Raw genomic sequence first — 23662 nt, 5'->3', positions numbered from 1 at the left:
GAGGAAACAAAAGGTCATGCTGGAGCATCAGAAATCGACTACTGAATTTTCTCTTTAGATCTTTATTGGAGTCGATTATGATCTAGTCTGGTTTTTATTTTGGTATCTGCTACCTAAACTTAAACCAACAGCAACAAAGAAAATGTACACATAATTTTCCAAGAGAGAGTCTTGGAGGACTTGTGTGATCATTTTCATCAATATTGACGAAGCGCAGTGTGAACTTTGAGTCCATTTTCAGACCTATTTTCCTGCCGTGCACAGTCACGTCCCCAGAGTCTAGAAATGGCCTGAGATAAGCTACAGGAGTTTTTCTCTTGCAGGCCTTTCTGTTGCTTAAAATATCAAAAGATGTAACATGGACATCGTTGAAAAATTATTTTCTTGTTCTGTTCGTCTAAAATACCAGTTCCTTTTGGATTTTTATGCTTTATTTGTTCACTGTGCTGATATACAAGAGACATCTCTGAAAAAAATCCTTTTATTGCTTGCAGTTATGCTTAAACTTGGGATTAATAAATTTTTCACAAGCCTGGTTTTCATGGATTTTCTGGAAATAAGACACATGATAAGTACTCTTCTTCCTAAGTAGCCCACTCTTGGTAACAGAAGCCCTCTGCTGTTCTCTGCTATGTTTGTGGCTCTGGTTTCAGGGCAATGGTGTCCATATTAGCGTGCTTGATGTTTTTCTTCTGTCACTTTTCACTGCTCTCCCGTGCTGGTGTGTTTGTTCTAGTTTTTCTCCCAGTCCAGCAACGTTGTACCCCTTTGCTTCTGTGATCGGCACTTGTCCTAGCTTCTCCTGCTGCCTCTGTGTCCTCACTGCTTCCCTGCTTTAGTCTCCTGTCCCCTGCTTTCATCATTAGTGCTGTGCTGAGATTGCCCCTTCAGAGACCACTGGTGACCTCTTCCAAGACAAGCCCAAGGCTTTTCTAGGTTCCTGGCACGGCTCCCGGCAAACTTTTGCTCAAAGCAGGGGTCTGCCCACTATAGCCCACAGGCTGAATCTGGCCCTCTGCCTGTTTTTGCCGATAGTTTTATCGGAACACGGCCCTGCCCATTTACTTGCATGTTATCTCTGGCTGCTTTGGTGCTGTAACATCAGAGTTACGTAGTTGAAATGAAGCAAGTGGCATGAATACCCAACTTGGGAACCAACCCATTGGTGGCTCCCCTTGTCTATGTTATTCATTAAAATTGGAATTGACATATATACACTAATATGTATAAAATAGATAACTAATAAGAACCTGCTGTATAAAAAATAAAATTCAAAAAAAATTGTTTTGGCTTGTTATTTAAGGATTTTCTCTATCCAGCTTAATTGTACTTCTCCACACGTCCAACCCAGCCACTTTATTTTTTATTTATTTATTTTTATTTAATTTTATTTTTTTTGTGGTGCGCGGGCCTCTCACTGTTGTGGCCTCTCCCGTTGCAGAGCACAGGCTCCGGACGCGCAGGCTCAGCGGCCATGGCTCACGGGCCCAGCCGCTCCGCGGCATGTGGGATCTTCCCAGACCGGGGCACGAGCCCGTGTCCCCTGCATCGGCAGGCGGACTCTCAAACACTGCGCCACCAGGGAAGCCCACCCAGCCACTTTAACTAGGCTGCTTACCCTGCTCGCCTTCCAACCTACTCGTGTTATTTCCCACTCCAGACCTTCCCCGGCGCTGTTGTACGTGTCTGAGTGTAAGCAAACATGCCGTTCTGCCCATCTCCTTATTCATATTCTTCTTGTGGTTTTTTTGAGGCTCACCTCAAGCCCTGCTTCCTTCATGAACTATTTCCTGATCATCAGCTGTATTGATCATCGCTTCATGGGTTTGCATCTCCTGCCCTATTCTGCCCTGTTACACATGATATTGTGAGGGTTACCGATGTGAACTTCTTCCTCACATGTTTAAGACATTGGCCCTGTCACGGCTGCCCCCCTCTTGGACGCCTTCTCTGTATTAATTTTATTGTGACCTGTCCCAAGCCCGACTCCCCAGTGTCGGTTCCCACTCTTCCTTGCCTCACCCCTTAGTTTACAAGAAGTGTGGGCCCTGACTACTAACAGTACTCCGAGCCTTGCCCCTCTTCTCCAAGTCTGCCACGCCCCAGCCTTAGATCAGGCTGCCTTCATTCCTTCCCTGGGCTGCTTCTCAGTGATATTTCAACAGCTGGTTTCTTTCCAGGGCGGGGACCAGGGTGAGGAGAGTGAGGTGCCTAGAGCACAAAGTTAAGGAAGCACTCATTCTCAGGGTTGTGCAAATGCAGAGTTAGCGCTTGAGAGTGAGTGCTTCCTTAAATTCTGGCTCAGGGCACCTCAGCACTTGATGGCCTCACCCTGGTTTGGGCCTTCGCTCCCCTCCCCTCCCCTCTCCTCTCTCTTTTCCCGCTGCAGTTTATCCTCCACAGGGCTGCTGAAATGGTCTTTTCAGGTGTGGTTGATGTCCAGTATGTTTTTGAGTTTCCCAAAGGATAAAGGCCAACTCTTTAGGTGGACTTCAACATGTCTTCCGGCCTCATCTCTCGCCACACTCTCCTCTGCACATGAATTCTGCAGTCCATCCATCCTGAACCACCTAGAGGCCCCTTAGTGTGCTGTACTTTGACACACCTTCAGAACTTTGAACTGAATCGTCTTCCCTCCCCTGGAATTTTCCCCTCTTACTTGGAGAATTCTTTTTCATTGTTCAAAACTCAGCATGATCCACCATTACCTTCTATGGGGAGCTTTCCAGATTCCCTGGAATTAATTAAGTCGCTCCTTCCTTTTCCCCCTTAAGCATAATGTACTCACCTTAATTAGAGCATGTGTTTCATTTAATGGTAATTAATTTTTTGCATGTTTTTAATCTCCCAGGAAACCAAAGGTTCAGAGCCCAGGGCTTCATATTAGAATAGTTTGGGGAGTTTTTTTTTAAAAGTACTGTTGCCCTAAGCCCTACTCCAGAACCAGAATCTCTGGGTGTGGCCCGGGCATCAGTGTTCTTTTCCCTAAAGCTCCCAGATAGTCTCATGTGCAGCCATGGTCTGAAACCACCACACGTGGCTGTGAGCTGCCGAGAGGGAGGGCCTTGTCCCTTCCCTGTTTGCGGACCTCTCCTCCCTCCCCTTTCCGCATACCATACCAGACGCCTGGCTTTCCGCAGGAGCTCAACTAAGAGCTGTGGAATGAATGATCACCTGCTTCATTGGTCGGCTCAGTGATGCGCTATTGAAGAAAGGGCTCAGTTAATTACCACCTCTCTCCCTTAGCACAGGCCTGGGAGTGGGGGAAGTCGGCGGAGACGGGGATCCCACTGGCGTGGAACTGATGTGTGATATCCGTGGCGCACCACAAAGTGACTCGCTGTAATGCTCTTAATTCCCAAGACTTGTTTCTTTATTGCTTTTCAGACGAAGGGGGCTATAATTGCCCTTTTAGGGGACTGCAGAGCCATACATGCAAAAATATTTTTTATGCAAAAATATTTAAATATCCCTTTCCCTATCCAGCGGGCACGCTGTATACTGGCCATTTGAGGAAAGATTTTAGAAGATAGATTGGGTTTTCTTTTCAAGACCGTCCTTCTGCCTTTGGCTCATGAATTCAGTGGATGTGTCCTTGGGCCTTCATAGGCTGTTTGGTGCCCAGGTGGACTTAAGCAACAAGTGGTAATTAGGTAATTATCCTCGATAGGGCATCACCTGCCTACACAAGCAGCTACATCAGTCTCTGCCTGGACCGACAGACTTAAATGTCAGACTTTCCAAGTGTAAAGTCAGAGATGTGCTGTAGACTGTGCTTGCTATTTATAGTTCCTTCTGGCAAAGGTGAGCTGACCTTTGTTGCAAATGTTCTCTATTGCAAATTAGAGTTTTGGTTTCTTTCATTTGTCCATGTGCCTTTGATATTAGTACTTTCTTTACTTTTATTTGATTTTCCGAAAGTCCACAGATGCATTTGAACATGCAATGGCCCTTACCTGTGGCTAGTAAAAATAGTAGTAATTGGAAAAACTCAGGGGTTGGTTTTAGGAGAAGCGTATTGATTATTTACTTAAATAGTTTCAAGTTGCAAAAGAATAAGTCTTTGAGATTTAGAAAATTAGATCACACTTCCAGAGCTGTTTCAGGTGGCTTCTATTCAGAACTTGAGCTGAGGGAGGCCAAAATCTGTCATTTTACTTCTACACCACTCCAGAGCCCCTCCCCTTTTTCCTGTTGCCTGTTTTCCGTCACCATTTTGTTCTCCCCTTTTCTCTCTTTCCCTCACACCAATAGTTATATTAGTTGTTGTTTCTTTATTGAACAACTGTGTTTCACACAGTGCTTAGTGCTTTAACCCATTTAATCGCTCAAAGACCCTGTGAGGGGGTATTCCTATGAACCCCATTACACAGAGGAGAAAATTGAGGCATAAAGAAATAAAGCAACTTACCCAGGATGAAACAACTAGTAAATGGTAAGGCAAAAATTCATATCTAGTCCGTGTGTTTCAAGAGCCTGGGCTCTTAACTATTTGCTGCTTGATGCAAAGTTCAGAGTGGTAAACAGTAGTGGAATGAAGATGAAGGATATTGCATTTGGTTAAAAACAACAACAAAAAAGTTTTTCTGCTTCCTCCGTCTCAACCCCTATTGCTTTAATAATGGGTCCACCTCTCAGCACATACAATGGAAGAATCCGATAGAATAAATACTGAACTTGAGATTTTATGTTATCATTTCTAATTCAAGTACATAATTTGAAAACAGTAAGAAAGAGAAATAGCAAGTTGTAGATAAAGAGGAAGATGCTGCAGCCTTCCTTGAACTGAGTGGGTGCAAGGGCAGGTGGGGAGGCACAGTGGTCCCTGGAATCAGCCTCTTACAAGCTGCAGTGGGGTCTGGCCGAGGGATGGCCACACTCATAGCTCACCATTTTGGGGGTCCAGGAGCAGCGACCATAGGGCAACAGCTGTGAAAGCTTTTGCCACATCAGTGGGTGGGTGGGGAGGATCCATAAGAGGCCAGCAAGGAAGATAGGTCCCCCTCCTCCCCCAGACAGACAGAAGAGAGAGGCTGGTTCAGTTTTATGGGGCTAACCATTACCTACCATTTGACACAGAGGAAGCTGAAAGACTAGCCTGACAGCTTCCACCTAGTTCTAGGGAGACTAGAACTAGTCCTGGATATCTTGGCCCTCATTCCAGGGGTTTTTCCAGTACACAGTGGGGAAAAAAAGGAATCTCTGAGGAAATGCGGGAAAGGAAGATTGTGAGCGCTGCAACTGATCTTAAGGAGATGCTGTTTTAGTGTTGCCTTTAGTGATAAGATAAACCACTTGGTGGGTAATTGTTGACTCTTCCAGTGGCTATGCAAACCTGATTTCTTTAAGCACAAAGCATGTCTTCAGGGGTGCTCAGAGGCAAGGTAGACACCCCATTATGTAATTAAATCCAGACTGGTGATTGGTCAATAAATGGAAAAGTTGGTAAAAGCAGGAAACCATGCAACATAAGTGTAGGGACTTAAGCACTGTGTTTTAACATATGGGCTTGTATTCATTCGACCCTCTTCTAGTGCAGGAGCGAAGATGCCCTTTGAATAGGGAGCTTCAAAACTGAAGTACCCCATTGTCTTTCCCGCATCTCCATAGCCACCATGTGGCTTTGATTTTCAGTTTTAATTTCTTTAATATGCCACCATCTAAGCACAGAATCTTTGATCTTTATGATTTTTCTCGGTCTTTTAGAGTTGGGTTACTCACATTTATTTAATAAATTTTATTTAATGTAATTTATTTAATATAATTTAATAAATGTTATCTACTATTTATTTAATATACAGATGTTTAAGACATTTATTTAATAAGTGTATTAAGTATTTACTTTTGTAACTCATCTTCCCCGTCTTTTTCTTTTTTTTTCTATGAATTTATTTTTATTTATTTATTTATTTTTGGCTGTGTTGGGTCTTCGTTGCTGAGTGTGGGCTTTCTCTAGTTGGGGCGAGCGGGGGCTAATCTTTATTGCGGTGCACAGGCTTCTCATTGTGGTGGCTTCTCTTGTTGCAGAGCACGGGCTCTAGGAACGCGGCCTTCAGTAGTTGTGGCACATGGGCTCAGTAGTTGCGGCTCATGGGCTCTAGATTGCAGGCTCAGTAGTTGTGGTGCATGGGCTTAGCTGCTCCATGGCATGTGGGATCTTCCCGGACCAGGGTTCAAACCCATGTCCCCTGCATTGGAAGGCAGATTCTTAACCACTGCACCACGAGGGAAGTCCCACCCAAGTCTTTCTTAAGTTAGTTTTCACAGGAGTAGCTCCCATTCGTTTCACGCTCATATCTCATTATTTACTGATGTTTAATTGGATACATAACTAATAAGAGCAGAACTCACATAAGCAGGTTGGATATAAGCCCAGTAAGCCTAAAGCGCTTATTGGAAGCAGAGGGAAGATGGTAACTAATTCTCAGTGTGTTTGTGGGAGGGTTGGTTAATCCATTGAGTTGGTTAAGTAAGAATTGGCTAAGTAGATTTCTACTATGGGTATAACACAAGCTGATGGTAGAAAACCCTATCTTTGGGACAATAAATGCACCTGCCTCTTGTGTAATATCTAAAAAATAATGAGCATGATTTAGGAAATAAAGAATTTTTTCTCAATCCTGTGAACATGATAGATGATATTATATTATTCTTTTCAACAGCCATCTCCAGAAGTGTCATTGTTATTCTTAAAGATTTATTTTTGACTTAAAATTTTATTTTAACCTAAGAAAATCCCCTTATAAAAGGTGAGTGTGAGCATTGCCGCATGGGAATTATTTATCATTGAATTCAGAACACTATCACGGAATTTTTTTTTATTGAAAATCAATCTGTAAATAAATGGGATGAATTATAGGATAATGCATTAGCCACGGATAACTGAAGTGCTTAAAACAATTTTTTTAAAAACTATTGGCTAAAATTATTATGAGAAAAAACACTCTATTCTATTTCTTAAAGTTGTTCTGTTTAGTTTAAATGTGGTTTAAAATTCTACGGGGAAAAGATGTGTGCCCCCTTAGGGATTGTCAGAAAGAATCAAAAGCAGCTTAGCAAGGAGACAGAAATGGAAATGTGATATTTGTCAGGGGAAATAAGGGTACGATTAAATAAAATGGAATCAGCTCCCATGTTAGAAAATCCCTTAATGGGGAAGTGATGCTCGAGGCCTCTTTCTGTCTTCTGAGAAACCTGGACCAAGGGTGTCCCGAGCCCCAGCTGTGGTAGGAGGAGAGTGAGTTTCAGGTCACATTTATTTCTCAGGCCAAGCTCAACTTCCTGACAGCCCAGCTGAATTAAAGTCTTCATTAGATTCATGAAAGAATCTGAGAATCACAGCCTGGCCTCTGTCTGCTCTGGAGGTCTGCCTCTAGCTGGTGTAAGGGAAGCAGGTCCTAGGAGAAGCACAGAGTTTCTGCTTGCCCTTAGGAGATCTCCAACTCATGTAGGGAGATCTTGCTTGTTTTGTGTCTTTGGAATTAAATATTCTGTAGCCTGCATCTCTCCCCCTCAAATACGTATTAGACAAATACAAACTTTAAGTAAAAAAAAAAAGGGGGGGAGCTGGTTAGAGCACGCCAGCCTAAAAAGTGCTTTCAAATTCTAAAGTGCACACAGATCCCGTGGGAACCTTGTTCAAATGCAGATTCTGAGTCTGTAGGTGGAGTGGAGCCTTAGAGTCTGCATTTCTAGCAAGATCTCCCCAGGATGCAAGTGCTGCTGGTTCAGGGGTCATACTCTGCGGAATGAGGATCTAGAAGACCTGATTTCAAGTACTGGCTTCTCTCAACCTCAATTTTCCCACCTGTAAAATAAGGAACTTCGGACTAAAATCCTTTTAAATTCTGACCATCAGCAGCATCATGAGGAATAGAGAACAGAGAAGGCTGGTCCATGGTAAGAGCTTATCCCTGCTCTCAGTTTTCAAGGACTCCCTATCACAACATCGTGAAGACAAAATGGAAACATGAAAACAAACGAGGCAGGGATCCAGAGTGTTTCCACTTTTATTCACATCATGACTTTGCCAACATTCAAAGGTTTGGTTTTAATCAGATTACCTGATGAAGAAATGAATTTTCTAATTCAGCTGTTTGTCTCAAATAAACTATTGGGTAGGCTCAGTTCTGTCCATAGCATGCCCAATGGAAGAGTCGAATTACCAATAGTAATCCCATGTAGGCACAAAAGGTTAATATATTTGGATCTGAAAGGTATTTTTAGCCAGAGTTGAAGTGAGATACAGCTTGATACTGTTTTTTTCCTAAACCTGTCAGTTGTGGAGGAATTTAATACTACCTTGACATGTTTCTTATCCTTCAGAATTCTCTCAGATGTTCCCATCTCAGCAAAGCCTCTTCAGAGGCCACCGTCAGAATTAGTAGCCAACTCCCAGCCCTCTGCTCCTAGTTACACCTCTGTTGGAGCACACGCTTCACAGCTGGGCTCATTCTCTTATGGGCCTGTGTCTCCCTCCCTGAATTATGAGCTCCTTAAGCCGTCTTGATGGAGCAGAAAGGGAGTTCAGGGACTTGGAGCCCAGGTTCCTGAGTGCAGTGTTCTGTCCTGATCGTGTGTCCCCAGGAGACCATGGAAGGTTCTGCCCCGCTCTGTATTGGCCCTGTGCAGTGGGGCTGTGGGACGTGTTGTGTGAAATAATGGGTTTGAAACTGTTTCGCTTCTCTCCTGGCTTAGAGTAGGCATCAGACGAAGGTTTGCTAACTTTTCTCTTCCCTAAGGTCAGGGATCATGACTTATAAATCCCTGTATTTCTAGCACTTCAGGAAAAGTCATGCATAGCGGGTGCTCAATAAATTCTTCAAAATTGAATTTAATAGACTTTCTTTTTAGGGAGATTGGGTGTATTTATTTTAGGCATGGAAATAATAACGATGGGAGAAATAACTGTTTGGTTTTCCCCTATTCGCTGATGGTGAATGCTTTTCTGAAACATATGAAATGTATTTTGAAGAAGTAATTAAAATTGTGACGGAGATTTATTTCTGGTTTGCTTAGTTTAGAAATCCTAAACACAAGAAGGGAAAAGATAAACACTGCATAGGAAAAGAGAAACTATATTTAACAGGCAATTCCTGTAGGGTATCCATTTTTATATACGTATAAGCTTTCTGGAAGAATTAGAAAAAATTTTGACAATAGTTCCGTTTGAGAAGAGGATCAAGGTCGGGGAGAAGACTTTTATTTTCATTTTATACATTTCTACGTGGCTTGAATTATTGGCTATGTAGGCATATTTGGGAGATATATATATATATATATACACACACACACACACACACACACACACACACACACACCCCTATCACACCTATGGGGGAATTGAATGATGGGCCATTTTTATTTTACTCTTTTATATATTAAAACTCTTCATAAGTATTATCTTTAAATTTTATTTTCAAGTGGCTTAAGTACAAGGTGCTAATAATAAATGAGGGTTTTCTGCCCCTTGTCAAGCCACTAAGCCATCTCCAACACAGGAGTCAAGGGCAAGCTCAGCTCTCTCAGCCTTTACTACCTCTGAGGTTTAAGAAGCTCCCGGGGTGGGGCTGTGTCCTCATGCTACTGCTGGGTGAGGGAAAGGTGGCATCCAGTTATGAGCCCTTAAAGTGCTGGAATCATCACTTCGTAAAGCTCTGACCTGGCTTAGCAATGACACGGCTGCGGGTGACTGCCCGGAAGAAGGCGATGACAGGATACGGAGACCTGCCCAGCAGGAGCATCATCCCTCCTGCACCAGAAGAGCAGGGGAGTTACGGTACCTCCTTTGGAACATAGCGCAGGAGCCTCTTCTTTCTAGCAAGCGATTGGATGTTCATTTTTGCTCTGGCACCACCCAGCTGTTTGCAGCATCAACTCTCTTACCTCCCCGACCGAGAGTCGGGAATGTGTCCATCTGGAATATCTGAGAATGAATAACGCATCCCTTGCCACGTGCTCAGGGAGGACAAAGCAGCATTTCCCCCTAGTTCCCGTCTATCATTTTCTGCCACCCCAGACTTAACTCTTAATTCTATGAGGGTGGTGCCCAGGGAGAAGGCACCTCAGAGACATTTGAGGCACTGCTTTTAATTTTAGATGTTACTGCCACATAGGAGCCTGGACAAACTGGGATGTTTTCACAGGAGGACAGCCAGGATGGCTAAAGGAGCGAAAAGCACATTGTACAAAGAGCTGCTGTCGGACTGGGATGTAGTTGCCACTCACTTTTCTGTGGTCAAATCATTAACTGCCGTATACCTCAGCTTCCCTACCGACGAACCGTGCTCCCGGAGTATTAACCTCAAAGGGTGGTCGTGATGTTAATTCATGCAAACGTTTAGAACTGGCAAGGGTTCCGCAAGTGCTAGGGACCATTTTTTGTTCCTGGGGCTGGAGCTACAAGAAAGATTCCCAAGTCTTTTGACGACAGAAGCCACGGGCCACTCCTGAGGGATGGAGCTCACTTTCTGATTTGTAGGCATTTTTAAAGACAGACATTATCATAAAGCAGCTTAGCTACTGATTATTCTTCTGACAGGCGTGAGTGGCAAACTCAAGCCTCTTAGGCTATAAATAAGAGCTATACTGCATATGCATTTCCCTGGGTGAATCTGTCTGCTTTGGGGATTCCTTTGCCTTGTGCTGATACATTCTTTAAATTGTCTTCCGGACATGCATTGGGCCTCATGATGTGAGTAATCTCTTTATTGAGAAGGATGGTCTGTGTATGGTCGTCAGCCCCATAGTACAGAGAAAAATATGCCACCCCCAGCCAGGCAAAGGATGACCACCCACCTCTTTGCAGTACCCTACCCCAGTCTAAATAAAAAACAGCTTCTGTTTCGTCGTATTGTATAATTGCTCCAACATTCGCCATTCACTGTAGCTGTCTATACTGGGCTATCTGCAAAGCAGCATCTGCAGACTTTGCCAAATGTTCTCCTTCTGGGTCTCATATTAATTCATTAACTCTGTTAAGCAAACGATTTCTGGTGAATGTTTAAGTAGAATATTTTCCTAACTAATCGAAAACAATCATTAAGGCACTGTTTTTTAGCTTGTGACTCAGATGCTGCTGAGTATCTTGAACATGCCTTTGAGAAGGGACTAGTCAAATGGTGCTTTGGTGAAGCAAAGGAAAAAGTAGAAATGGATAAAATATGGCAGCTTTCAAATTTTATTTAATTTTATTTTTTTGCGGTATGCGGGCCTCTCACTGTTGCGGCCTCTCCCGCTGCGGAGCACAGGCTCCGGACGCGCAGGCTCAGCGGCCATGGCTCACGGGCCCAGCCGCTCCGCGGCATGTGGGATCTTCCCGGACCGGGGCACGAACCCGTGTCTCCTGCATCGGCAGGCGGACTCTCAACCACTGCGCCACCAGGGAAGCTCTACGGCAGCTTTTTTAAAGCCAAACTTTCATTTATTAATTATACCATTTCCCCTAGACATTGCACACCCTTTTAGAAACCTCCCGGAAGTAACATTTGCCATACCTAATATTATTTCATCCTGCAGAAGATTCTGGACAGAGCTTATGAGGGCTTGGTTTTTTAGAAGAAGCAAGTGAATTAGAAAATTCACCTGTATACTCAGTGATGCCAAGAGGGACACTGAGGGGGATCCACTTTGACCCGGGAGCCCTTGACTCAGTCTCCAATCTTGGCCTTGTTGCGGGGCTAAGCTGGGCATTCGGACCGAAGGTGACACAGCCGTGAGTCAAACTACAGGGCTGTTCTGTGTGGAGACTCCTCCTTACGCTTGCCCACTGGGTACCCATCCTCACAAGGCTGGTGAGAATGTGACTGTTTCATCTTTTGCCCTTGCCGCTGGCCGTGGCAGCCAAAGGTAGCCCACAGAGCTTGCTTTCCAACTTGAAAGTTGATCCGTGTGTCCTGAAGGATCTGTTATTAAAGGAATTTTTTTCCCACGTAAAATTCTGGAATGTATCTTGTCCCGTGTTCACTTGCTGTTACATGTGTCGCTTACTCCCAGTCTCTGATGTGTTTCTTTGTTTTCTGTGTGTTGCAGGCAGCATAGTGTACCTCGGGATGATGGTGGGGGCATTCTTCTGGGGAGGACTGGCAGACAAAGTGGGAAGGAAGCAGTCTCTTCTGATTTGCATGTCTATCAACGGATTCTTTGCCTTCCTTTCTTCATTTGTCCAAGGTTATGGCTTCTTTCTCTTCTGTCGCTTACTTTCTGGATTCGGGTAAGGATTTTCTTCTTCATATTTTATAGTAATGTGTTTATTCTACATAAAAACATAATGTGCATGCTTTCTAGAGGTCCTCATTACCAAGAAATTATCCCTTAATGCATCTCCTTTCCCATCTTTGTGTCAGCCTTAGGAGCCCATAATGCTGGTTCTTAGAAACATAATTATCAACCTTTAAATCCAGAAGAGAAGGGAACACACATCTTTGTTCCCGTGGCTGATTCTTTTAGTGTTTTATGTCTAGGAAATGGGTATTGTTTTCAAAGGAATGCTGTTTCTATGGCAGTGAGCATTCATAAATGTATGTTTTTTTCTTCTGAAAATTTAATTTAAGCAAGAAATAGCTCTGGTCCTATATGTTATGAACAAATTAAAGTTTCAAACCATTCAAGTATGCTCTTAAATCCAGCATGAGCGTGTCTCAAGTAAATGTTGTTTTATTGATCTATGTTAACAGCATATTTAACTAGGTAGGAAGCCTGCTTCTTGAGATGCAATAGGTTCTTTTTGTAAATTCCTGACTTTTGTTGAATTAACAGGAGATGTGTTATTGCCAAGTGCAATGGCATAGTATAGTTAATTATGTAGTTATTTTTGTTAAAGAACTCGAAGCACTTATTACTAAACTAAGTGAATCCACAGCTTAGGAAAACGCAGTAGCTCAATTAGGAGATCCAAGAAACTCTGCTTTGATAAGAAAATAATAGTGAAAATATAAAATTTCTGATTCACGCCTGAGTACTTTGTTTTCATTAGAGACTTTCTTTCTGAGGGGTCTAGCATAAGATGAATCTATAGGAATAATATAAAGTGAAATAAAAGTGCATGAAGAAAGGGCAGGAGGCAGTGCTGGGTTATGAATTTGAGAAGCAGATCAGTTATGGTGGTTGATGATGGCGGTACCCACACAGCAAACCACAGTTCTGCCCAAAGAGAAGATCAGAAAACTGCAACCCATCTCTCCTAATTACATATAGTAGTACTTTAAATCAGAGCTAAGATGAGTAGGAATATAAGGCATCAAAGGGAAAGACTGTATAAGTGGGTTATTTCAAGAGTACAGAGATTTCCCCGTGCAGACCAATGGGTCACTTTTTTAATTCATTCAAAACATTGTTACTTTTTTATATCATTTTCTGCTACAAGATTTGTGCACATATTGAGATTGGAGGATTATCCACAGATTTTTCTGATGTTCTTTTTTTGTCTTCTTATAGCCTCTCCTGTGCTACATTCTACACACAGTGCGCACTTTGCAAATACGTGACTAAGTTGCACAAATTTCAGGCGATTTCCTTAGAGTGAGGACACTCCAGTAAACCAAGAGAGTTGGAAAGTTTGGGAAAGAGTGATAATATTTTTTCCTTGGAGAAAAATGATCAGAATCAATAATTTGCTTTGTATTGATGGGGAAAGAGGGCTTTTCCTTAACAGAGGGGACCTTTGGCGCGCAGGGCTCTGTGTGAGACTGGCTACATACGTCATCCTTGGGGAGGTATTTAGATCATGGATTCAGGGAGCTGCCCCACATCTAATGCTGATTGAATTGAGATACCTGAGGAAGAACAGGTGTTATTTGGGGCTATTTGTTTTCAACCCTTCTCAGGGTCCACAGCATAAGACATTCTTGCTACCAGAAAAGCTTCCTTTCGCTTTCTTTTACTTACATACTACCACTAGCCTGTCAGGAGAAGACTAATAGCCTAAGTTCTGAACTTTCCAGTCCTTTCCATTCACAATCTTATCCAGGAAATGCCGATGATATCCACAGACTCAAAAGTCCCCAGCTGTGGTCAAATTATTATGGCAATTTTAATTGCCAATCTGGATGATGACATGGTCAGCCCAGTTGACTGCAGAGAAAAGGAACATTCTGGTGGCTGCAAAATACTCCAAACTAAGGGACTGTCCAGAAGCCAGTTCAAGGGCAGTACAGAGACAGAGACTGCTTGAGCATATTCATGACATCATCCTCTTCTCTGTTGCAGACAAATCATTCTTCAGCCAGCAGCTCAGGGCTGCAGACCCCTAAATAAGATGATTTACCTGGCAAAGCGCAGACTGTATATTGCTGACTCAGCTAGGCTCTGTAAATTGTGCTACCAGAGGCTTATGCACTGTGTGCCTTTGCAAAGCTGGCACAGGATTGGGAGTCCAGAAACCCAAGTCCACCCTATCCCTGCCCTTTACTGTGAGACCTTGGGAAAGTCCCTCCGGCTCTCCAACCTGCTTCATCTTTTGGAAAAGAGAGATAATCGTACTTCACATCCTACCTTGGAGTATGAGGATCAAGTGAGATAATGTGTTAAAGTACAGGGTAGGGAAGGAAATTCGGGATAATGTCTAGAAACATCCCCCCACCCCCACCCCGTTTGGCATTCCTGCTCTTTCTTTGTTCTTCCTCCCATTCATTCAGCTAAGCTGTCCTGTGCCCCTTGCCTCAGAGTGACAGCAGAGGGAGAGGGGAAAAGAGGCCTCTTTCTGATTTTGCAATTTCAAGTCTCGCCCAAGAAGGAAACAGAAAAGACTAATCATGGGCAAAGACTTGGGAGGAAACAGGCGACTAAAATGGAGCATCCCTGCTTTCCAGAATAGATGGAGATGCCCTAGGCTGGGGGTGGGACTGAGGGGAGCGATGTGAGCTTACTCACCAGAACACCCAGAACCTTGTGGGATCCGGCAGCTGAGGAGGCCTGAGAAATGCAGTTGTTACGGGAAATGAAGAAAGTGATCTCTCTTGCTTGGCTGAATTTCTGGGTCCTGTTACCTACTTGTAACATGTGGAGTGCTACCCCGATGACAGAGGGGTTTTCTCAACAGCTAGGGTTCATCTGGACACCCTGTCTGTGAATCTCAGGGAAGTCTCAGCTGAGTCTCTATTTTCTCCAATCCCATTCCAATTCAACTCAGAAAAACAGTTTCACACCTGCTCTACCCCTGGAACCACCGGGGACCTTTCACGGATATAGATGAGACCTGGCCCCCAGATGCTTCCCATCTGGTTGTAGAGGGAAGACACAGAGAGCCCTCCCATTCTCCACCTGCTAAGAACTCATCAGTGCCCTAAGAGAGGCAGCAGCAAGGGGCGTGGGAGACTCACAGAAGAAGGAGAAAACAATGGCAAAATTGTGAATGAAAAACCATTTTCCACTTGAAAGTTCTTCTTGTTTTTAAAGGCATGTACTGTTTAAACCCTTTTTACACCCATTACTTATGCACTGAGTACATAAGCAGCTGAAGTTTGACACAGTCCCTTTTTATTTAAACATTCGTAATTAAAACTCAAGCCAAAGAATTAAGACTTTGATCCTGGAGACCTTAAATAAGGGATCTTGACATACATACACTAGCAAATGTAAAATAGATAGCTAGTGGGAAGCCGTCGCATAGCACAGGGAGATCAGCTCCGTGCTTTGTGACCACCTAGAGGGGTGGGATAGGGAGAGTGGGAGGGAGACACAAGAGGGAGGGGATATGGGGATATATGTAGGCGTATAGCTGATTCACTTTGTTATACAGCAGAAACTAACACACCATTGTAAAGCAATTAGACTCCAATAAAGATGTTAAAAAAAAAAGCTATATGGAAAAAGTCCAACTTTCCCACAAAAATAAATTAATAAATAAGAGATCTTGTTATTTCTGTTTACTAGGCAGCTCCCTCCATCCACATCTGATCTGGTTTTGAATTGAGGAAAACTAGATGACCAAGGAAATAAGGTTTTAGAATGTCGGGAATTTTTCTGTCGTGAGCCTCCGGTGCTCAGACCCTGCACCGCTCCACACGTTTCCCAGGAGTGTCAATCTTGCCATCCTTTCTGCTTCATAGGATCTTCTCCCTGAGCCCTCAGCACTCAGGACCTCAGACAGGCCATCCTGAGACCACCCCTCCCAGTGACTCTCACCACAGTCCCTTGGTATGTCTTCTTGGTAGCACTGATTGATGCCCCCAAATATTTGCTTGTGTGTTTATTTCTTTCCTCCACCAGCATATGAATTCCAAGAGGGCAGAGATTGACAAGATAGGTCTGTCTGCTCTTTACTGCTTAATTGCTCAAGGCAAGGTGGGTGAGGTTACTGTAACGGACACCAGTCAGGACAGCAGTGGAATAGTCTGACCGGCACAGACCTTCAGCCACAGTGTTCCTAGAAATGAAATGGATAGGAAATTTACTAAAGTCTTACTTGATCTATATAAGGGGAAGAGTTCTAGATCAAGTGACCAAAAGTTTAATTTGCATCATGAAAACAGAAAGGCATGGCCCCTCAGGCAATTCCCAGACTTGAGCCCATTTACAGACCCAGAACCCCTTGAATGAAGGGGAGATGGGGTCTCCTGGTGGACAGACCCTGGTACATTGCTGAAAGTTTATACTGCTCATCTTTCTCCCAGCCTTCCCCAAAAGGACCTATAGCCTTTTACCAGGGTAACTGCATGAGGAAAAAGGAAATCCTCAGACTTTTCAGGGCTTACTAGGCACTGGCTCTGAACTGACATTAATTCCAGGAAACTCAAAATGTCACTGTGGTCCACTAGTCAGGGTAGGGACTTACGGAGGTCAGGTTATCAATGGAGTTTGAGCTCAGGTCCATCGCACAGTGGGTCCAGTAGGGACCCCAGGATGGTTACTTCCCAGTTCCAGAATGCATACTTGGAATAGACAAAGCAACTGACAGAATCTCCACGTTGGTATAGCGCCTGTCCACCAGTTCCACACACTGGGCATTTCAGAGGAGGAAGAGAATTTCTGGGTCCCAGTCCAAACCCTTCCTTTTATAGATTAAGGTTCAGTGATGGAACCAGGGATGACACAGCCAGGACTTCAGTTGCGATGAAGTCCTTTGAACTAGCCACTCTGTAAACAAGTAAACTGTGCATTCTGAATCCAAAGTTAAAACACCTTTGTGTTGATTTTCTGCAAATGCCACAGGCTTCCCCTTGCTCTATGTTATTTTGTTGCTGAGACATCATTAGCAGCACTGTGTTCTACTCCTGTTCTGCATATAAAGGAGCCTGGAAGGAGCTCTTGTTTCAGCCTGAGGTCTACCTGGGTTTGTGATAGATGTGCTTTCGTCTTAATTCACCACACTAAGTCATGAGTGTATTTTCTTAGAAACATAAATATGTCCAGCTGCCATATTCTGTGTGACTTTAAATATTTTTTCAGCACAAAGAATGATTTTCCTGCCGGGGACAGCAGTGTTTTGTGGGAACGAGGAGTAGGGCATCACCAATTATTTATCTGTCTCTCACTTTCCTAAGTGAATCTCACACCAGGGAGCAGACATTTCCCTCTCCTCTTTTGTTACAGAAAATTAGAAAGATGGGAAATGGAGTTGACACCATTGATTCATTTTCATTTGCCCAGAATTAAATTATTTGCTTCCAGTCACTGTTAGTTATGGGAATGATAATGCTTCAGATGCCAGGCAATGTCAGAGTTAGGAGCGTCTCACTGAAGGCCTGGCACTGCTAAGCATAAAGGTCAGGAGAAAAATACACCAGCAACAGAAATTAAAATGAAATGTCAGTGTCTGTGTATGGTAGGAGAATGAACAGTCATTTCTCCGTCTGCAAATGGAGCCTCATAAACGCATAGTTCATAGCTGCTTGCAATATCTATCCATTAACCAATATCCATCCATTATTATAAAATTATAATAACCAGAATACCTTGACTTTGTAGAGATGATCACCACTAACTGGAATTCTTCAAAGTGTTTTATATGTAGAAGCTCATTTATTTCCACAACATTTTTTTAATAATTAGGTATGCAAAAATATGCTGCCTTTTTAAAATTAGAATGACTTTCACATGTTCAGTAAACCCCCAGGTCTTCTGAGTTTTAGTCTAATTCTAAACTGTAAGGTTTTACTTCCTCATCGTATGGGAAAAATGCAGACCCATTTAAAATTTTTCAACTTTTAAAATGTGTTTTATCAAACACCTGTATAGTACTTGCCCTATGAGATGCTGTGTTACACACTTTGTAAATATTGACTCATTTAAACCTCATGGTGACCCTATGAGGAAGATACTATTTATTCCATCCATTTTATAGATGAGGAAGTTGAGGCACAGAGAGGTTAGGTAACTGTCCAAGGTCACACAGTAAGTGGTATAGTCATATCATACCCAGGCAGTCTAGCTCCACGCTCATAACCACCAGGCTGTGCTGTCTCAGATTCAATGAGAAATGACTATGATTTCCTAAAACACAATGTCTGATACTTGATAGACACTGAATAAACATTTTGAGCAGATCAGTTCAAGAAGGTTTCTGACCCAAAGAATCGGAATGGAAAGACCTTTTTCAATATGGAAGATGAGGCAACAAACTAAATTATCTTTAATCCAAAAATAATAGCAAACCCAAATTGTAAACAGTGGGTCACAGTAGGCCTGTGTTGGCAAACAGGCCATACGTAGCCACCGAGCACTTGAAATGTGACCAAATTTAGATGTGCTGTAAGTACAAAATACATAGCACTGGATTTCAGAGACTTAATACATACAAAAGAATGAACTGGGAGATTGGGATTGACATATATACACTATTGATACTATGTATAAAATAGATAACTAATGAGAACCTACTGTATAGCACAGGGAACTCTACTCAATGCTCTGTGGTGACCTAAATGGGAAGGAAATCCAAAGCAGAGGGGATATATGTATACGTACTGCTGATTCACTTTGCTGTACAGTAGAAACTAACACAATATTGTAAAGCAACTATACCCCAATAAAATTTTTTTTAAAAATATATAAAGAATGTAAAATATCTCATTAATAATTTTTATATTGATTACATGTTAAAATGATAATAGTTGGATACATTGGGTTAAGTGAATATATATTAAAAGGAACTATACCTGATTTTTTGCTTTAATTTCTTTTCTAGAAAATTAAAAATTTTATACGTGCCTCACATGGTATTTCTATTGAAAGGCACTGTCTTGGGCAATGCCTTTTATGAGAATTTCCAACAACTGTTGACCTTTTGGACACACTTTATTTCCCATTATACCCTTTGGCAAAAGAACTGTTGATTTTAAGAGAGAAAGAAGTAACAGAGGAAAAGATCTCCCAGACTCATAATTTATAATTGTGAAAATTAGCCTCGTGCACTTTTTAGAATTGACTCTGTGAGCTCCTTGAGGGTGGGAATGTGTGTTCTTCATGCCTGTACCTCCAGCAACAGGTGATGTGCTTGGCCCAGAATTTGGCTGGGTGAGGGGCTCCATAGGGGGATGATGGATGGATGGGTAAATGGCAGGTGGGTGGGAGGGTGAGAGGAGGAATGAATGACTAGATATATACCGTAAGTGGCTGGAAAAGTCTGCATGTTTTTTTGATATCATTTCTCACAGATCATTATAATGATTATCACCATCTTTATTCATGACCCCATTTAGGTGCTATGGGAATGCATGCTTCCAGCTCTCTCAGTAGGGAGGTTAATTTTTTTTCAAGACAGCATTAGGATACTGATCTCTGAATACACCTTCTCTCCCAGTGGCACCAGGTCTGTTGGATATGCAGACCTGTATACATTTGGGAAGCTTAGGTCACCACCCTGATTGCAAACAAGGGCTAGGGGAGTTGAAGTTATGTTTTTTTAGAAACACAACTTTTACATGTTTACATCTCAATATTCTTAAAATAGTCAGGTTTAAACTGTGGCTTTGGAGATGGGAGGAATAAAGCTACCCTAACCGCCCATCCTTTAGCACCCATCCTTTATGACTGGGCATAGGGGATTCCCATTCCTTATTTGATGATTGGTTCCATTACCAGGAGATGTTCTCCTGTTTCTATCTTCTTTTTTTTCTTTTTTGGCTGTGTTGGGTCTTCGTTGCTGCAGGCAATCTTTCTCTAGTTGCCGCAAGCGGGGGCTAGTCTTCATTGCGGTGCGCGGGCTTCTCATTGCGGTGGCTTCTCTGTTGTGGAGCACAGGCCTTAGAACGCGCGGGCTTCAGTAGTTGTGGCTCACAGGCTCTAGAGTGCAGGCTCAGTAGTTGTGGCACACGGGCTTAGTTGCTCCAGAGCATGTGGGATCTTCCTTGGCCAGGGATCGAACCTGTGTCCCCTGCATTGGCAGGTGGATTCTTAACCAGTACACCACCAGGGAAGTCCCTCCTGCTTCTCTCTTGATTACTTATAGTAAACATATGCCTTCTTATCAATACAGCAGTCTCATTTTGTGTGCTGACCCAGCCCATTCAGAGATGTTAGATCTGTGTTCTTTCATCTAAGCCTCTGTACAACCTCCTCTGTGATAGTCTATTTACTTCCATGAAAAGGAAGTCACTGAAAAGTTCATCTTTGAGGCTGTTTTTACTTCTGGGTCCAATTGAAAACATAATGGGGACTTCCCTGGTGGTCCAGTGGTTAAGCCTCCACGCTTCCACTGCAGGGGGCACGGGTTTGATCCCTGGTCGCGGACCTAAGATCCTGCATGCTGCATGGCGCCGCCAAAAAAAAGCAAAAAAGCAAACATAATGAATTGGTTCTGAATTGCTGTCCAACTTGCCTGGCAGTTCAGTGTCTTCCTTCCTTTTTTGTTGATTCTGAGTAAGGATTAAAAGGATATTTTTCATGCGACTTATTTGTCATTATGATTCCCGGCATAGACTACACCATTCACTAGTCTTTCTATAAACCCGTAACAATAAAATCGTAATAAAGCCATCAGAGTCAGCTCTTATTATCTGTATGGAACACATGACTTTACAATGGTTATTCAACTTCCTCCTTAATTGTGTTCTCATATAATACCCCATTTCCCAGTGGAAGGGGAAGACTGAGGTACAAGACTGGTTGACAGTCACATGGTGAAATAAGTCAGAATGAAGTTCCTCTTCATTACATGCTCAGCTGAAGAACTAAAGCAGAACAGAATTACTCGGTAGAATTCCTCCTCAGGACAAGAAGTCATCATTCTATCATTTCTCCCCTGAACGTCATATTTCGAGCCATTTTAGGTACAATTAGCCTTTATGTCTACAACCTCCTTCTTTCACTGCAGAAACCTAACCCCCTCCCCCTCTTCGCCTCAGTAGCCAGCACACATCAGTATCACAAGGTACAGGGACAAACAGAGTCCGCCCCTGAATTGTCATCGGGGCTGGAGTGACGCCAGGTGTGGCTGTGAAACTTGCAGGCCTAGGACAGTCAGGCTTCCCAGATTTTCAAGGAGGTTTGTGGAGACCGTAATGCTTGGCCTTCTCCTTCATCCTGCTGTGCTAGACCCATTCAACTTAAGGGTCTCGTGTTCCCAACAGAGGAGAAATTTTGTCTGTAAAGCTGATACACCCTTTGCCGTATACAGTATTTCACTTGTGGGTTTGTCTTAAATTATTGAGGAAAAGAAATAGGTTTCATGATATTCACATGATGCCTGCTATGGAGTATTGCAGACCTTTTGAGGGATATATTGTGTGTTCCTGCACACGCGTGCACACACGCATGCAGTGGGGTGAGGGTGGGGTCCCAGTTTATTCTAGTGATGTGTTCTACGCAGATTTTTTACTTTCTTTATATTTCTATAATTAAAGTTGTAGAAACCTAAAGTTAATAGCACTTAGGGAATAACTCCAGCTCAAATTCCAAATATCAACATTCTGTTTCATTCGTGTCAATTCAATTATTTTGAATCTGACTAACCTTCCACCTATAATAGAGTGTGCATTTCAATTATTATTCCCTTTGTGCCTCCTATTACCATGGATAATTGAGATTTGACCCTTTATGACAGCTAATAAAATAGACTTAATATCCAATTGTGAGAAAAAATCTTTATAAACCACCCTGATCTGATTGCTTCATTTATGTAAATATTCCATCAGAAATGAACTTGAGCAAATTTCAACAGCAGCTAACTGATCATTATATAAGGAACAACAAAAAAGTGCTCCATGTTAACTGAATTTAGACATGTGTTACCCATCAAGCAATGTAAAAGATAAGTATTTTATGCCTTATAATCTGGCTTTTTAATATAAAATATCATATTTTCCATATCATATCCCCATTGCAAGCGTTTCTCAACCTCAGCACTATTAATATCTGGGGCTGGATAATTCTTTGTTGTGAGGGACGGCCTTGTATACTGAAGGATCTTTAGCAGCACGTGTGGCCTCTACCCACTATATGCCAGTGGCAACTTCTGAGTTGTAACAACTAAAAATATCTCCAGACATTGTCAGATGTCTGCTAGGAGAGGGGAGCAAATCAGCGCTATTTAACAACCACTGATATGTGGGAATTTGAAAACTGCCATTTTAATATTTTTATCTCTTCAAATATTCTCAGAAATTGTATCTTAGTACAATAAAGGAAATAAGGAAATGTGGTAGCCCCTCACACAAAATATTGAGGTAGAATAGTAGAGGGAAACTCTGATTATATAAGATTTGGTGGTGAAGGGTGGCAACTAAGACACAGAACTAAGACATAGAATTCAAGAACTCTTTGGGGGCTCTGCTGCTATCAGCACTGCCATTCCAGCACCCCCAACTTCTCAGGTCATATTGGCCCAGGACATAAGATGTTTCCACTCACTGGAGATGTTTAGGTCGTCAGAGCAGATTACGTCTCCCCTACATCACCAGAGAGTCTTTGGGAAATTCAGTTCTCCTGAGTAAGCACTTAGTGCATGCTCAGTGGGCCAGGTAAGGGATTCAAAGATGAACACGATACAGTCTTCAACTTCTAAGAGCCTCCCGTCTAGTGTAAACAGCGTGTAAGCACTCTGATGGGGTATGAAATACTAGTAATAGTTAATATTCCAGCATGCTGTAATGTTTTTTCTCTGCTTGAAGGACGTCACAGTAAGATGAGGAGTAATGTTTTCCCCAAAATAGATGGTCAGCCCACAGTGAGAAATGTGAATGCTTGGATTGATTCTTAGGTCCCTGAGTCTGAAGGACTTTGCAAGGGAATTAAGCAGACTCCCTCCCTCATTCTTCACACTCACTTAGCCCTTGATTTTAGAGTTCCTTGTGGTCTGCTTTACAGACATTGAGACATCCATGCAAAAACATCCAAAAAACAACACAAACAAAAAAACACCTTAAAAAAGAGACCTTGAAACAAAACCGGCAGGATTGTTTAAAAGCCCTAAAGTTGGCATTCTTTTATGCAATAGTGATTTGTTTAAAACTAACAGGCAAGTCTCCCACTTGCCTTTTTAGCCGCCCTCTTGTACATTCATCTTGGTTCAGAGCGGCTTGGCATATCCTGACACACAGTTGTGCCTTTATGAAGTGTAAGTTATAGCTCTTACATACAGAATGTCCAGAATCCTGATGAAACATTAATTAGGATGTGAAAAATCAGTAAAAACTGGGACTCTTTCTATGCACTGAGAAGTGAAGGCACAGATTAGGAACCTGGGACTTTATGATGCAGAGAAACAGATTCTTCACATCCAATGACA

At 42.7% G+C, this 23662-nt stretch overlaps 1 protein-coding gene across 1 annotated transcript in view; it reads left to right on the top strand.

Moving 5' to 3' along the window:
• SV2C (synaptic vesicle glycoprotein 2C) overlaps positions 1-23662 on the top strand; it is a 179802-nt gene that overhangs the window by 55228 nt on the left and 100912 nt on the right. Inside the window, exon 2 of the mRNA XM_060007006.1 lies at positions 12031-12211. Within this exon, the coding sequence (XP_059862989.1) occupies positions 12031-12211 (181 nt within the window). The remainder of the gene's footprint in view (positions 1-12030; positions 12212-23662) is intronic.

Source organism: Delphinus delphis, chromosome 3, assembly GCF_949987515.2.
Source record: "Delphinus delphis chromosome 3, mDelDel1.2, whole genome shotgun sequence".
NCBI classification, from domain to species: Eukaryota; Metazoa; Chordata; class Mammalia; order Artiodactyla; family Delphinidae; genus Delphinus; species Delphinus delphis.
Note: the sequence above shows the minus strand (reverse complement) of the source record. Positions and strands in the feature narration are given on the sequence as shown.